This window comes from Grus americana, chromosome 6, assembly GCF_028858705.1.
Source record: "Grus americana isolate bGruAme1 chromosome 6, bGruAme1.mat, whole genome shotgun sequence".
NCBI lineage: Eukaryota > Metazoa > Chordata > Aves > Gruiformes > Gruidae > Grus > Grus americana.
This window is the reverse complement of record NC_072857.1, coordinates 35946911-35964146: the sequence shown is the minus strand read 5'-3', so window position 1 is coordinate 35964146 and position 17236 is coordinate 35946911. Positions and strand designations below refer to the sequence as shown.

The window sequence follows — 17236 nt, the reverse complement described above, 5'->3', positions numbered from 1 at the left end:
ACTGCTCGGTCACTGTAATTATGATCTCTGCAAGACATTAGATATTGTAAAGGAATGTCAGATCCTCTAATTAGCGGTAGACCAATACTATTTAGAAGTTGCAATACAGAAAAGTGAAAACTAGACCAGAAGTGTAAATCTGGTGGGAGATGATAGATTAAAACTGTCAGGGTGTCTGGATGCATTTGGTTATTTCATAATAATTTTGCACATGTAAAAATAAATGTGTTATCCTGCAGTCTGTAAACATTAGGCTCTCTGTTTTTAGAAACTCAAGATGCATCTTTAAATGTGTGACCCAAGCCAAGGGTTACACTGGGATAACAAGGCCAGCTGTAGTATTGGTGTGATATCGCTGAGCATTTGCAAGGCACATTGAATCTCTCATTGTCACAGATGAATTGTTCAAGCTTAAACAAAAATGGGAAGAATTACTTTGTAATTTTAGTTTTGTTTGTGTGTTTGTGGGGTTTTTTTTTAACTGGTTAGATATTATTATATTTTCTGAGATTGATAAACTTTTTTTGGCATCTTTGTGCTCCATCTCAAGGTTTTTTTCCTTCCTTTTTCTCTCTGGTGGTACTTGTCTGATTACCCTTCCCTTTGGCTAGAGCTTACCCTCTGGTAGAGATCCACCGTACAGTGGATGAATAGCTAAGGCATAAACTCTAGGGTTTCTTTACAAATTAAGTTACGCTCCTTAGTTATGATGCATCATGACCTCCTGGTTTGGTTTTTTTTCTGTTAATAGGATCCGTTTTTACACTAAAAGTTCAAGTAAATGACATCATCAGTCATCAGTACCTGCAACAAGCGGTTGTAGAAGTGTTTGTTAACTACACGAAGACAAATTCTACTCTTACTGGAAACAATGGAGCAGTATTAATAAAAGTTCCCTACAAATTAGGATTAAGCTTAACTATCGTATCATACAAGGATGGCTACATGTTAACACCTTTGCCTTGGAAGACTGGGAGAATGCCAAGTACGTAAACCTCTTACAGTCCTATTATTAAACTGTATCTGTCGGTAATTAAATTTCTCTCTTCTTCAGCAGTCTGGGTAGTTACTGTCAACTGAAAATGACTGAAGTCAGTCAAGGGAGGTGGTGCTTGTCAATGCAGATGTAAGGGGGACTGATCTGTTAAACTTGTCAAAATGCTTATTATTGTAAAATAGAAAATAGCCCTTTTTAACTCTAGGTTATATTGCAATACTCTGAGTGTATTCTAAGAAATTGTTTTCCTAGACTTGGTTGTTAAGTGTTTTGCCAAAAATCACGTTGTCTTTCACAATTCCTAGAGTGCCAATGCTTTGAGTCCTGCATAACAGGTATAACCTGGTGTTACAATGTCCTCTCAAGGTTTCTTGTTTAACTATTGCATGTTCCTAATGTTACATGATTTTTTTTTTTTAAAAAAAGAGGTGGACTCTTAAGAATTCTAGACACTTGTTTATTGATAGAAGGCATACAACAGTAGCAAACATACAACAGAGGTCTTCGTTCTTAACCACTAAAATTCATGCCCTGGACAATAGGAGTAATTTATTTAACCAGTCTACATATACTCTTTTTTAACTGCTCTATTCCCTATTCCTTCAGAATTGGAAATCTTGCAGGATTTTTTCAGTTGCACAGTGTAACAGATATTATTACTTTCCGCAGTATACTCATCTGTGACACTTTCGTTATTCCCACAAAGTCAAGCTAATATATGGCTGTTTGAAGATACTGTCTTAATTACTGGAAAACTGTCTGGTAAGTTCAGTGTATGCAGACCATAATCTAAACACTTTGTGATAACCATCTGTACGCATACCAAAAAACCCCAAACATGTCCATGTTCTCATATAATACCTATCTACTCAAAGCCAGATTTTCAGTTAATTGTGTAACTGTGCGTGTCTGTGACAAGTGCTAGACTAGAAATACACAAACTGTGGAGAAAATGGGTGAAAACAGGTTGTTGTGCTAAATGAATTTCTAAGCAGTAATAAAAACACTGGTTTTTACCATTGCTAAGACAAAATGTCACTCTTTTACAGATGCCAAATCTCAACCAAGTGTTCAGTTTCCAAAATTTTTAATAAAGCTTCCAACAAATCACCATATTACAAATGTTACAGCCTATCTGACAGTGCCAGAGCAATTTTTGAAAGTGGACAGCTTTCTCTATACAACAGGAGTTCTTCTAAATAAATCAGGTAAATATGTTGTTTAAGGATTTTTAAAAGAAGAAATCTTCACATCGTAGTGCAGTGTGTATGTTATTTCAGAAAAACATATGCTTAAATTAAAAGGGTCTGAACCTGCTTCCATTGCATTAAATCACAAAGCTTTGTTCTGTGGGAGTAAGCTGTGAACACATCAGGTGAGTAATTGATGTCACTCATTATCTTGTTCCATGTAGTATGAGAACATAATAAATCTTAATGCACCAAAATAATCCTTCAGTCTGCTTTTTTAGTGTGTGTGTGTGTGTATCTACATAGATTTATATACGTATAGGGGGTTTTGTGCATATAAATATATATACATATTTATCTAGTTCTACATAGTGCTGAAGTACAGTTGCGGGATTCTAATACACAATAAGTGAGCATTTGAATTCCTTTCATTTGAATATGTTCAGGATTTCATGAGACTGTAGAATTGGTTTAGTAAATACCTTAAAAAATATGGTAATGTAAATGTAAACTAGGTGACCCTAAAGAAATCAGTGAAACTGCAGCAGTTGACTTCAGCTGTAGAGTTGTCTGCATTTTTCACTAGAATGGGTTGGCTCTAGGAGCTTTACACATAGCATAAAGGTTGTACGGAAGCTCTAGTGTGGCTCACAGACAGTTAATCTGCGTAAGCCTTGTTTGAAACCAAGCAGTAGCTATGTATACAGAACACAACTGAAATAACATTTTCTGTGCATCTGTTTCACTGAAGAAGCATTAAGGGCTTTCATGAGTCACTATAACTCTGCTCATATACAGTTGGATCTTTTAGTATTTGTCATTTTATCAGATGTGTTTTATTTACGTAAATACAGTAATCTCTAGTAGATTGTACAGTGTGCAGCCATCTCTCCTTTTGTTCTTTTCTTTTTATTCCCAGTGGGTCTAAAGCCATGAGGCTTTTAAATTCACTGTAGTACATGAGGAGGCTACTATGGGGCTTATTTGAACTTGTCATGCTCTCTTCTTTAATTTTCATTTAATTAAAATCATCACATATATTGGTGTCTTGACTTAAATTTTTTAAAATGTTTCTTACCTATATTGCATCTCTGTAAATTTAAAGCATAAAAGAATAAGCAGTGTTGCTCCCCTTTGAATTTTCCTTTCAATCTGTCTCGCATATGTATTAAATTATTCATATACTCCTAAAGGAATAGGCTTCCTTTTGGGCAGGTGGAAGCTAATTGATATCTGATGCACCAGGAGTTTTCTCACAACCAGCTTCTAACAGCTTGCATAGATTTGACACTGTTCTGGTACTTAATAATTCTGTTTCGGCTTTCTTGTCATTTTGTGGATTCTGAAGTATTTGCAAATTAGTGTAAGGAAAACAAAGGAAACAAACTTTCAGGCTGCATTGTAAAGCTTTGTATATGCAAAGTTTCCTTCCAGTGCTTTGAAAAGCATCGTGATTAACTACTCAGTTAACTGTAACTGCCAAATTAGAAAGTTCATCCTTACAGGAAAGTTTATTAAGAGGACTGCTTGACTAAGGAGAAATGCAGCAGTTGTATATATGCATATATTTTCAGTTTGATTCAATGTTACGTATATTGCAATTATACAAAAATTCTTTCATTACCTGTGTTTCACATAGGTTAGCTATTTCAGAATCAAATTATCTGAGGGGAAAAACCTTTATTCCTCCACCCCCAAGCCAAGTTTTGCCTAATTATTGGTTCTACAGTCAGCATTGAACCTACATGTCAAAAGTGTGTTTCTCTTTTACAGATTTGATATAGCAATGACTGGTTTCTATTTTAATCACAAGATTTTTAAAAGCCCAGAAGAGATTATTTTTATTCGACCAAGTTGGTGACAACTGTCTGTGGTGCTGGATGTGAATGAGGGCTTGCCTTTAGTTACAATGATGATAGATTCTTAATTCTAAATATTTCTTTTAAAAGTGCACAATGAGTGAAGAATGATAGATGATATTTCTCACATTCAGGTTTCAAGAGCATGGAATTGACTCCTCTTGCTGCAATATGCGTAAATGTTCTTTTGACTGGGAAAGAACTGAAGGTAAATGGTCCCATTCAGATTACACTTCCTCTTCCCACGAGTACTGTAAAATCAGGAGATGCTATACCTGCATGGACATTCGATATGAAAACTGGTAAGTGGGCTAAGTTAGGTGTTGTTCTACCTTTTAGCGCATGTATATAGTTTTTGGCACATGACACTGTGTCGTGGAACGGTGATGGCACTAATATGTGGGGGGTGGTAAATAGTCACAAATGTTATTAGGAATTCTGTGTTGGTTCTTGATAGACTAGCTTGAATTGTTCAAAGGAATTTCCCTGCTTTCATTAGTTCAAAAAGCTTTGGTCAAATTCCTATTGAACAAATTTTTAATGTAATGGGTTTTTATTTTCATGAGAGGCTGAGGATTCAGGGAACATACGTTTTAGATGATGTTAAGTTTTAAGGCTGGTAATTTTGTGAATGCCTTATTAAAAGAAAACAAATCAGAGTTGAAGATTTAGATGCTTTGTTTCCTAGAGTTTAGCTCTAAAGATCCTTTGACAGTAAAAATGGAGCAGATATTACTTCAGTTAACAAAAGCAATTCAGACAGCGAAACAAAGGGGAAATAAGAGTTATCAAAGGGAACAACATAGTTCTTACAGTACGCATAGGAAGAGGAGAGGCTGGGGATTAGACATTCTAAACCTTTTGTCATCCCTTCATGTCTAATTTTAGTCAAGAGTGAGTAATGAGCTACATACAGGACATTTAAATGGGATAAGTGTATTAACTGTGTGTGCATTAGTGTACTGATTGTCTTACATTGTACCTTACACTTTTCATCACGCTCTGTGTTGAAATACGCAAGTGAGTGAAGAGGTAAGTGTTTTATTCCTTATTGAGGCAAAAAGCTGTTATTCAACATGTGGAAGTACAGGAGTGGATGCCAACTCTAACAAAGTGTTGTTTACGTGTTCCAGAAAGAAACTGATTGTCTTAATGAAGAACATCATTAATATGAGTTAAGAACATGTTAATAAAAAAAATGGGCTAGGTTGTCTCTTGGGGAAAAGAGTGAATAGAGTAAGTTTGGCATAGAAGTTGAAGTTTGTCTATATACCTAGAAGACTTCAGAGGGGTAACTGATGATAACAGATAGCCGCCTTCATCAGAGAAGGGGTTTTACCCTGACATAGTAAAATAGCACTAGGGGTTTTAATTTCTTGCTGCCAGAGCCACTTTTGCCGGCTCCTGTGCTACGTTGTACCTATACTGAGCTGTTTTAACTTGCTAAACAGAAAACTGGGCCAACAATGTTACTAAAACAAAAAGTTGACAAAGCTAGAGCAGCTTGGCACAGGGTCAGGTTAGAATATAAACCAGTGTGAGGTGTGTATATGGGTGTTGAGGGGCCTGCTCAATAAGCCTACTTAGGCATGTTGGCCTTGGGGGTAGAGCAAGAGCAGGAGCGTGGCATGCTGAGCCAGTAAAACCAATTAAAACAGTTGTTTATTTCCCTCTCAGAAACAGTGTACTCCGTTAGAGGTTCCGTAAAGGTAAATTGTTTGTGAAGGGTGCTCACTGAGGTGTAGTGTTCACATGGAGCCTTAAATGCTGCTTGCTGAGGAGAGGACAAGGAGGACTGTGGGCTGACACCTGCACTTTCTGGGCATAACTCCCACTTTTTCTTCCACTTCCTCATCTCTTCTCTATAGTGAAAATTTGCAACTGTTCTGGATGTTTATTCTTAAATATGTTTCTTCTATTTTTATCTTTGATCTGACATGAGCAATAAGACTATTGATAGTGGTGAGGGAAAAGGTCTGATTTTGATGTTGTGTAGGCTGATCCACACGCACCAGAAAACAAGATGGAAACTGCTTTCACGTGTCTGCTCGTGCAGTGTTCCCTGGGGTTACTCAAAGTGTAATAGTACAGAGACTGTTCCTGGAAAATGAGCTTTTGTAGTTATGTTCTAGCTGCTGTAAATGCAGAATTTGTTGATGTGTATTGAATGTGGCTTCCTTCTTACTAAATATTTTGCCTTATTAGTACCAAAAGCACTTTGTGGATTTTAATAGAATTTTAAAAAAAAAAAAGGCTTGCATTGTAACACTTAATTGAGAATGATAGCCTTCTGTTGTTTTTTATCTGCCTTTAAGTAGCCCACTCGCTATACTTGTCAAACAATAGTTTTGCAGTATAGTGACATCTTGCCTTAGAGTTCCCAGGACAGAGAATTTGAGGATCTGTTGTTGTTCTCTCCATATGAGAGTTAGGGATGGAAGACTTCTGGCTGGTGTTGCTCCCAAGTCTGGACAAAAGGTTTTCCAGGTAATTGAGAAGCCACCTCTTTCAGGGCTCTAGGTGGCTGCTGCTGCTATTCCCCTCTGCCAGGGAAAAGGAAATTATGGGGCTTATGAATTACACTTTTTGCCTGCTTTGGTTATTGTTGTTTTAAAAAAAAAACCTGGTGGTTCTCTTTTCTCAGTATTTGCAGTTTGAAAATGTAAGTTTGTTTATATGAGGTTGTTTTCTGTCCTTATAATCTCACAGATGGCACACAATAAATGTGTTCAAGTGGGTCAAGTATAATTCTGTCTCTTCTACTGCATGCTTTATTAATTGTAGAAGCTGGCATACCATAATACCTGTCCTTTGCATTGCCAAACAGATGGTGTGGAATCTGTGTCCTAACAATAGACCTGCCTTGGACAAACTCAACTGCTACTGCTTTGGGGCAGGGAGGAGGAGAGAAACATTCAAGACAAACATTGGTTATCCTATTGTAGCTTATTAGATTACCATGCTTTCCCACTAAGTGCTGCTAGCTAATGTTAAACTTGTATTCATATGGTTAAATTACCTGCTCCTTGATTTTTACTATTTTTAGGCTTGGCCTTCATACATGCTTAAGCTCATGTAATAGGATTTTTCAAATTATTTGTGTGCATATCTGTGAAGGGCATTTGTTAATAGAAAATGAATTATATTAAATTAATTGAGGTAAGTATTGTTGATGCTTTGTTTCAAAGTAGATGTCCACACAGGGGTATTTGCAGTGACATTGACAAGAGAGAAAGTTTGTATGTTTAGCTAGAGCTGTGTAATAAATAGCGTATAGGTCAGAAGTTTCGTTTTTTCTTGTGACCTTGTGTATTTTTGATAATAGCTTAATTGCTAAAGATTTGAGGTATAGAAGAATGCTGCATGGCATGTACAATGTTTTGTCCTTTTGTTTTCAGGTGCTTGGGTAAGCCGTGGGCTAGGAATGGTAAAGGAAGCAGATGGCCAATTAGTATGGACATACACTGCTCAACACTTGGGCTACTGGATAGCAGCTCCGCTGCCTGGAACAAGAGGTATTGCAAACAACTGGAAAAGAAATTGCTGAATAACCCAAGTAACAATGTATCATAAGGCTGTCAGTTTGATTGATCTATTTAACAACAGAAAGGGAAAAAAACCATGCAGTTTCAACAGTTGGATAACTTTTGTTTGAGTCTTGAGAGTGTGTCTTTGTGCATATAACCATTTCCTAAAACTTCAAATGGGGGAAAGTCCAAACTGTATTTGAACTTACATGTTTATACTCTCGCTATCTTTTGGAAGAAGTCTGCAAGGGAACTGTGATTACGGAGTTCTAAAAATCAGCAGGACTGTATCCCTTACTCTTGAGGATCATGTATGACAGGAGGAAATACAACAAGAAAATTAGTCATGGGTAAAATGGTCCTAGTGGATTCTGGTTTATGTAGACTTGTTCCATGTTTTTCAAATTCATATGAAGGGATTCTTATTGGAGAAATACACTGTCAAAATTTAAAAACAGATAGCACTTTCTGACAGAAGCACTAAATAGAAAATGTTTCTAAGTTAGTTTGGACAACTAATACAAATGTATTTTGACTGGACTTGAGGAAATGCCGTGGTGAGGCTTTCATACTTGAGATGAACCTTTGAAGATCCATTATATTATAACCACTGCTTGTATATTTTCTGGTTTGCTGAAATACCAAGGTGAAAAGGGTAGTGCCATAGGAACACAAAATCTCTGGAAAAGTACAGTTTAATTTATTAGTTACATACAGCTCTGCATATCAAGCGGAATTATTAGTTTTTTGAGAACTAATTATTGTCTGGTTTTGTTTGATAATCTAGAATCCATTATTAGTGCGGTTTCCAAGGACATAACAGCCTATCACACAGTGTTCCTTACGGCCATACTGGGAGGTACTGTTGTCATTATCATTGGATTTTTTGCTGTTCTTCTTTGTTACTGCAGGTAAGCAAAAAGAGAGGTTCTAATAACCTTAGCATGAATGGAATTTAAGGTTGATAAAATAGTTTTTTGAAGCCGAGACTTTCCTTAACTAAACTATAATATGTAGCCTAATATTTCTTCAAAAATGACAGTTATTACAGAACTTAATTTTAAGTTTGTGATGACATATTACACTATAACTTAACCAAAGTCCAATCTTCAGCTCTGGTAATCAGCAGTCCGGTATTTCCTAGGATGCTTTACAGTCACCTTGCATCTCTTTTGCATAGGGATAAATGCGGTCGGACACAAAAGAAGGAAAAAAGTACAACTAAGCTGGAGGTCATAAAAAAAGACCAGACAACATCAACAACTCACATAAATCACATCAGTGCTGTCAAAGGGTCTTTAAAGTTGGAGGATAAGTCGCAGTTGTATACACCGAAGACTTCTTCATACAGCCCTCAAAGAAGGATGTCCGTAGACACGGAAGATGGAAAATCTCGAGACAATTTTAAAATCTACACAGAGGATGCTTCTTATCAGTCATCCTATCAGACTGGTCAGCCAAGAAATTCAGCCCACTCACTGGAGCCTAATGCTGGAGTTAGGCACTTACAGCAGCCAAAACATAGTAACAGTACTATTTCCCAGGCTCCTAGGGACATTCAGGACCAAAACAGATACCTTTCACTGAAGGAGGAGATGTATGGGCTTTCCCATATCCCAGAACATCTAATGCATATTTACAATCAACCTATTGCTATTCTTCAAACCTCCGACCTTTTCCACTCCCCGGAACAATTGCATCCTGCTAAATCAGCAACTTTGCCAAGGAAAGGGCAGTTAGTATATAGCCCCATGATGGAACCCATGAATCGTGACACTTACATGCAAACGTTACCGAAAATGCCAGTGCACGCTCATCCACAGCCTTCTGCCTGCAGAGATGAAAACAGTACATTAGATAGTGAAGAGGGCTTACCTTCTCAAACATCAAACTGGGGCCGCTACACTAACAGCTTACTGGAATCTGTCTCTGTTCCTGGGACATTGAATGAAGCAGTTGTAATGACTCCGTTTTCATCTGAACTTCAAGGTATTTCGGAACAAACGTTATTGGAACTCTCTAAAGGAAAACCATCTCCACACCCTCGAGCATGGTTTGTGTCCCTGGATGGTAAGCCAATTGCTCAAGTGAGGCATTCTTTCATAGATCTGAAAAAGGGCAGAAAAACGGAGAGTAATGATACCAGTCTGGACTCTGGTGTGGATATGAATGAGCATCATCCTAGTAGGAAACTGGAGAGAGAGAAAACTTTCATTAAAAATATGCCACATTCCAAGATCCTTTACTTGGAAGATCTGGATCTGAGTAGCAGTGAAAGTGGGACCACTGTTTGCACTCCAGAGGACCAGGCTGTGAGGCACATTCTGGATGGAGGGAATGGGCCAGTCATAGAACAGCAAGATGAAGAAGGTCTAAGAGGAAAACCTGTATCAGGAAGTCATGAATCTGGTATCCCTTCTGCTAAAAAAAGGGATAGACCATCTATCACAAAAAGAGATAGCAAAACCAATATCTGGAAGAAGAGAGAGGAGAGACCGCTTATTCCTATAAATTAAAACACAATGTGCTTTGTGTTGTTGCTCTCCCTGCTAGTTATTGACCTCTTGGCTGCTTGTGTAATTCTGCAGTATTGGGTTTACAGGGGAAATGTTGTTTTCTAGTATCATGAAGTTACTTTTTTTAATATGCAGATTGAGTTACTAAACTTCAGCTGGGCAATTGATATTCAATGTGAATTGCTAACAGGGAAATGCTACTATTAAAGTTTTCCAGTTCCTAATTTTGCTGGCAATATAGGGAAGGCCCACATTTTAATTAGCCTGTCATTCTTGGACACACCTCTGGGAATGCACAGTGAGAAATGTAGGCACATCTTTTAATTTTTTTTTTTTACTTGTTGCTAATGTGTTGGTAGAGTGGTTGAAGCCATTCCTTAGCCTTGTTCCTAATCGATGTGACCATCTGTACAGTATTTTATATGTGAACTTTTCTAGGGATCTGTTATGACTTCTTTGTATAATGTAAAACGTTTCATCAATTAGTCCCATGACACCAGCAGATGAGCTCTGTTGGATTTATCAGCAGAGCTCTAAAGCATTACTGCCCTCCCTGTCTGCCCACCCATGTGCAAAAGGTTGTCATTCCATATAGCAGTGGCAGAAGGAGAGAAGGTGTACAAGCTCTGTGGCCGCTGCAGTTCATGGTCCCCGCTGTCTTAAGATGTTGCCTGTCTGCTTTGTTACGAACTGTGGACACTGAAGATTGGCATCTGTTACGAAGTGTCCACATCCAGCAGAAGAGGACTGGTGCTGGTAGCCTTTGAAGCTGCTGCTACTACTGATCCCCGTGTCTTGTTTTGGCTTCGTTGTCAGCTAAAATCCTCTCTTCTGCATGCTGTTGGGCCAGTTGTGCTCCACAACATCATCTTGAATCTCTGCAGATTTAAAAGTTGGAGTTTGGCCCATAATGAAAGAGTTTGCAAGTTTAGACAAATTATGCCTTTCAAATAGCTTCCTTTAGCAGGAAAGTTCGGCACTGTTGCTTTTTATTTTACATTTAAAAAAAAAATTAAATATCATTGGAGGTTTATGTGCCTATATTTTGCCAGCCTGAGCTACTTTTTTCTAGGTTGTGCATCACAGAGGGGTTAAACAGGCTTTAAAAAGTTGGAGGGTTTTATGAGCATGAGAGCGCAGATAGCAAAATTTGGTCTATAATGCAATATAAATACCACTTATGACTCATCTTAGAGTTAAATTTACCAAAAGTCATGAATGCATGAAATGTAACCAAGATATGTATAGAGGAAGGAAAGGCCATCAGAATATCCTTTATTTTTAATGTTCATCTTGTCAAAGTGATCGTTTCAACTTTGGCTAACAGAAAAGTAGATGCATCCCTTAATGTGCTTCGTATAGTATATACAATGTCTTTCTGTGGCTTTGAAGCTGTTTCCCTGATGAAATAAGTTCCAGCATTTTGGCTTTGGCAGTTTGATTATAAATCATCCTAAAAAAGCTTTATAAATATTTCCCTTAGAGCTTGGTTAAGGTTCTGTACCAAGACCCGAACATACAATGCCTATATCTGAATTGTGGGGTGAGGTGCACTTGGTTGTCTGCCCTGTAGTACGCTCAAGAGTTGGGAAATATCCTATGCAGCTGGGCTTCTGGGAATATTTACTCAGGAAACATTACTGTGAAATATGTCTGTTCTGTTGGGATTGTCAGTTGTCTGGTCCTGTTTCTAGAAGAATATGCAAGGTAACCAGAATGGTACTAGTAGTACATCAGTCCGACTTCTTCTGATGTGCAGTTACTTCATGAACAAAATAGGATGTTCCTGTTGAGTTCACAAGTATGAGAGTACAAAATAAGTTTGAGATAGGTGTGCAAATATGTCTGTAATTAAATTGGCCAAAATAATCTGGTTTAATTACATGATTCATCTACTTCAGAGGTGAAGATGGCTTGTCATATTAGCATGCCTTTGGTACTCTTTTTAGGTAACTGTAATTCAGTTTTCCTGTACGGAATACATTTTCACAATACCTTTTTTTCTATATGCAGTTCCACTGGATTTTGTGTATGACTAACTCTCTAGCCCCAAATATGGATATTTTCATCATTTGCTTATATACATTGGTAGGAACCAATTTATATATCTTCTGTAGATGCATATTTCCTCGGAAAGCTGCTTTGACTTGAGGTTTAATGTTGCCCTGCTCTTAAAGTTGCATCGGTTCTGATGGCTGCCTTTTCAAAAAAGAAAATATTAGATATTCTGTTGAACATAACAGAAAATCCCTGACATGCTAATAGTTTTGAGATGTTAATATTAAATTGATGTCTCTACTTGAAACCTTGTTCACCTGAAGTAACTTAAATATATTGCAGAGTTTTTTTCAATGCATTTTTCCATTGTATACACCAAAAAGACCTAATTCCTCAAACTTACTTGTAGCGTTAAAATATTAAGACCATGGTAAATGGCTTGATTCCTGTGAGTTCAAAGGAACAGAGTTTTGCACTCTAGCATTCTTGTTCTGCATCAGAGTGAGTATCTGGTCACCAGAGAAAAAGGATTAGAAACATTGAAAACATCAGTTGTAACTCTGGGACTTCAAAGTACCGGTGCCAAAAGCTGTACTGATGTAGTGCAGATTCTTGTCTGCTCTGCCAGCTGATCAAGAGAAAAGAGCGGAGTTCAGTTCTGTACCATCATTCTAAAGGAGCTTTTGACTGTCTGGATTTAGCTAGTTTTACCTTGCACATATTGTAGTGCAAAGCACATCAGTGATGCACTTCAGCTTTAGCCAACAAAGCAAGTCAGAGTGGAGTGGATCTTCTTGCAAGACTTTCTTGCTGCTAGGCTTCTCAGTAGTAGGAAGATAGAATAAAGTTTTCTGAAAAATAGGCATCTCATTATATATGGGGTTGGTATCTCTACTAGATAGTAGCTCCTCCTTTGCTGAATGAGGGTGTGAGCATTTCTTTTAGTGGAATATTTAAACTCTTTTCTGCAGTTCTGGTAATACCATTTCCAAGGCTGTCTTTTAGCTGTTGCCTCTATCCATGCCAGTCAAGCAACAGCTATCTTTGCTCGCTTTGTAGATCCCATACACCAAGTTTTCAGTGTGTAACTTGCTAGCATTTATCACATGGTATCTTATGCTGCTGGTAACACTTCAAGAGGCTTTTCTAAAGTCTAGTTTTATATTAAAAATAAATACTTGTTTTCTGTGTCAGAATGAGAAAACTGTTATGTGGAGAGAAATTACTGCTGCAGTTGTATCTGCAAAGATAAATGCTACATGAAAATAGTTGATGCCCCTAAGCATACAATGACAAGGAATTCTTCCTTGGCCCTATCATGAGCATTAAATCTTGGATTTTAAAAACTCTACATAGCTCTAAAATTATTAGAATTATACATCCTATTTATATTCAGCATTTACAGAATATATTATCTGAGTCTTCATGTTCTAGCTATATGTTGGAATTTATGCACTGGAAATATAAATTACCTATGAGTGACTAGAAGTTGTCTTGGGTTTAAATCATTAAAAAAGGGAATTTGACTACACTGAGTTCTAAAAACTTTAACCATACATGATACGTAACCTATGTGGAAAAGATAAAATCTTATAATGAAATTTATCTTTGGTCAAACTAATGCTTTTCTATATTTCTATCTATGTTTTCAACATAGGAATTTATAGGAATCAGTGAATTTATTTTTTAAGATTTTTTTCTGTTGGCTCAGTCTTGCAGCACTAAGAGTGCTAAAATGCTAGTGCTAAAATTAGGTCTAGACAAAAAGTCGCAAGGATTCATGGTGCACTGCTCTTGAAAAGGCCAGGGAAACAGTCAGAGGTTTCGACTTCTTTGCATTTGGAGGTTAACTTCGGAAGAAGTAGTGGGCCATGCCTGAACACCTTTAAGTAAGCCCCCTTTAAGGAGAGGGGAATGAGAGGGAAAATGGGAAAGGATATAGCTTCCTTCTGATGCTTGTTTCCAAACTGATAAGCATTTGTGCTTCAGTGGAATCAGTTCTTTTTGGAGAACACAAATGTTTGCAAGAATTATGTCTCAGATGATTCTTCACAAGATGCTTGTTGAGTTGTCAGCTTTTGGGGGGAAAAAAGCTACATGCAGGTACACACAGTTTTAAGTGAAAGGTATTAGCTAGATACAGAACGCTCATCACCAAATTTTGTCATATATTTAAGGTGAAAAGCTGTTAATAAAATTCAGTACAACTTCCCTGCCATGGTTGCAATACATGAGGTTGAGATTCTTCTTGCAGAAGGGTGTACCGGTTCCAGGTCTTACCTGGTTTTGATAAGATGGTTAATTGAGTTAGCCAAAGCTTGCTTCTGCGGATTAATTCATGTGGCTTAGATCAGTACTTTGATGTGTCATAAATTAGGGGCAAGTGATCAGGCTAAATAACGTGCAGCACATTAATCTGGATATGTAAGCTAGAATAAGCTAATTGACAGTAATTTTCAGATTGTTATCAAATGCCATCTATTATAGAAATAAAAAAAAGGGGAGGGGGAATCACTTAAAAATTCCCCATGATGAACAGGAAAAATCTTTATAGTATTGTCAGAAAATAAAAGAACTCTGCTGTCTTACAAACCTGAAAGCACAACTGATTTGATGATTAGGGACATTAGTTACCCATGTAGAGCTGGAGATGACGCACAAAAAGTAATGTAGAATGTAGGAATAAAAATGTTTAGTTGTCTGCTTTGTTTTTATGCAGTAATTTGTACCAAAGAGGATGAAATGAATGGGCACCAGTCTAAACTCTTCTCATTAGTTAAAAAGTGAAACAGGTTAACAATATTACTGGTCTAACACTGTGCAAATTAAAAGGCAGTACACTACATCCATTGTCTAGTACTGCAAATGAAACATTGCGTATTTGGAAAATCTGAAGGTAAATGAGCCTGCTGAAGTGCCTTTCTCTTTCATCAGACTTATTTTATCAGTGGGACACCTGACTATCTGAAAAGCACATTATTTTTTTCTGTTAGCCAAAAAAACCCCACCTCGATTCATACTTACAACTATGTAGCTTTTGTAATATTTTAAAAGGCAGATAGTGTTTTTTATGTTGGAATACAGACTCCTGCATGTCGATGATGATGGTAATTGTTGTAAACCCTGTTTTTTTGTATTTTATGTTTGAAAAGAAATTAAAAATGTATCTTTAGAAATCTGAACAGTAGTATCTTTTAAAAATCCACATGGGGATCTGATTCAACTTCGTAAGTCAAGAGTAAGCGTCTTGAAGTCACTGGATTTACAGGTATGAAACTGACTGGGATTTTAACTTAAAAAATGAAATTAATATATGTTTATATATAAAAACTATTACAATAATCAAAATCTTTTTTTCCGCTGCTAACCTTCCTTGCCAGTAAGAGCAGAAAGTGTATAGAGATAGGTACTTAATTCTTATTTTCTAGAAACAATTTTATCTTAATTTGGAGCCTAACCTGCTTTGTTTATATAACCCAAGCTTCTGGTTTTTTTCATTTTTCTTTAATTCAGTGGAATTATGCAAAACAGCGCTACGTCTACAGAGTTAAAAATGAGCATTCTTTTATAGTAGTTTGCACTAATTTGTGCCACACATCTAACAGTAGGCAGCTACGTTTGTGTTAAAGAATTTACATGAAAGATGGTTTAAATGACTTGAATCTGTGCTTCATTTTCATTTAAAAGTAGTATTCGGTGTGTTCTGATTACCAAAATAAATGGCTGCAGATTTTTTTTTTTAAGACTGGCAGGGCAAAACTGTGTTGTCATTTTTAGTATTAGCACTCTCAGCTTGAAAATTATTTTACCAAATGAATTTTTTTCAGTCAGTTTAAGACTTACTGAACATTCCTATATTTCCCCCTCCCCAAAATGTACTGGTACGTTATTCCCCAGTTAACTGATTCAGTTCCTTTGAAGCACTTGTTGCACTTCAGTCCATGCTAGAACAGTAATATTTTTACAACACCTTGTTCTTGTGTAGAAAGGCACTTTTTAGTGCTTATTAGAGCATGGAGTTCATGAAAAGCCAGGCTCTGAGATGCTGAAACATGGGTGACCTGATGGCACTGACTGTGCTCACCACCTTGCATGTTGGAGCCGTATATTCAACAAACACTTCATTCCCTATTTCAGTCATTATCAAAAACACTCTAGTATGGATATTGTTCATGTAAAACATGCTTGATATTCAGCATCCTGATTTTAAGTATTTCTACTTTTTTATATTTTGTCAGAGGTGTGTTTTCATCTCTGTATTTACTACAGTATCAGTGTATCTGTTGCTGAACATGTAACTAAGATTTGTAAAATGTTATAGCTTATGCAATATAATAAAAGTTTTAAAAGTTAAGGCACTGAAGACTTTTTATTTCAATGTCTTTGAAGTCCTATCTTGTTTAGGAACATGCCTCTCTCACTTAATACTTTTTTCCTAAATATCACTAAAAATGTATATTTCTGTCATTACCATAATTCCAATGACAAAAGAATATTATTGTCCTTAAATTTACCAGTTGTAAATCAGTCATATTCTCTGTTCCATTTGTACCGAAGACTCCTGTATCCACGTTAAATCTGATTCCTGTTTCTTGGTTAATGCAGCTAAGATTATTCCTTGTGTGAATTAATTTTGTTGCAATTGGAAAGGGGTACCCAGAAAAGAATATTATTTCAGGGTTTGTTCTTATGTCTAATCTCTCTTCTCCATTCTTTAATTTAGAGACTTTCTGTGGCTCCAGGAACAAATAAAAAGATTATTTCTGTATGTCTGCACAGTACATAAGACAGAGTCATTAATTCCAGCTACGAATGAGCTCAAAGTACTTAAATCCAGGTAGAACAACAAGACAGTATTGTGATATCGAAGAGCTTAAGCTAAACTTCAGGGTGTAATGTCCTATTCGTAATTCTGTCTAACACTGGTATTTCTCAAGCCTTTTTCTTTTCTAAGCTTCACAAAGGTCACATTGCAGTATTTTCACCATTGGTCAGAAACCCTGCAAGGCTGCAGGCAGACACATTGCAAAGGTTTTCCTGCCATGGGGGGCACTTCCATGTGTTGTATGATCACTCCTTCAGTGCCCTGAGAAGCTATTATTCTAGTTAACTACTGGTTTTCTTCTTACTCTCACGGAATAAATGTTTT

The 17236-nt window shown here is 36.9% G+C and overlaps 1 protein-coding gene across 1 annotated transcript in view; it reads left to right on the top strand.

Annotated features, from left to right (window-relative positions):
* Window positions 1–16435, top strand: part of FAM171B (family with sequence similarity 171 member B) — a 38449-nt gene extending 22014 nt beyond the window's left edge. The window contains exons 2-8 of the mRNA XM_054830565.1: window positions 752–985; window positions 1667–1759; window positions 2047–2205; window positions 4181–4348; window positions 7445–7561; window positions 8361–8484; window positions 8754–16435. Coding sequence (XP_054686540.1) covers window positions 752–985; window positions 1667–1759; window positions 2047–2205; window positions 4181–4348; window positions 7445–7561; window positions 8361–8484; window positions 8754–10089 — 2231 coding nt within the window. The 3' untranslated portion in view covers window positions 10090–16435. The remainder of the gene's footprint in view (window positions 1–751; window positions 986–1666; window positions 1760–2046; window positions 2206–4180; window positions 4349–7444; window positions 7562–8360; window positions 8485–8753) is intronic.
* The last annotated feature ends 801 nt before the right edge of the window (window positions 16436–17236 follow it).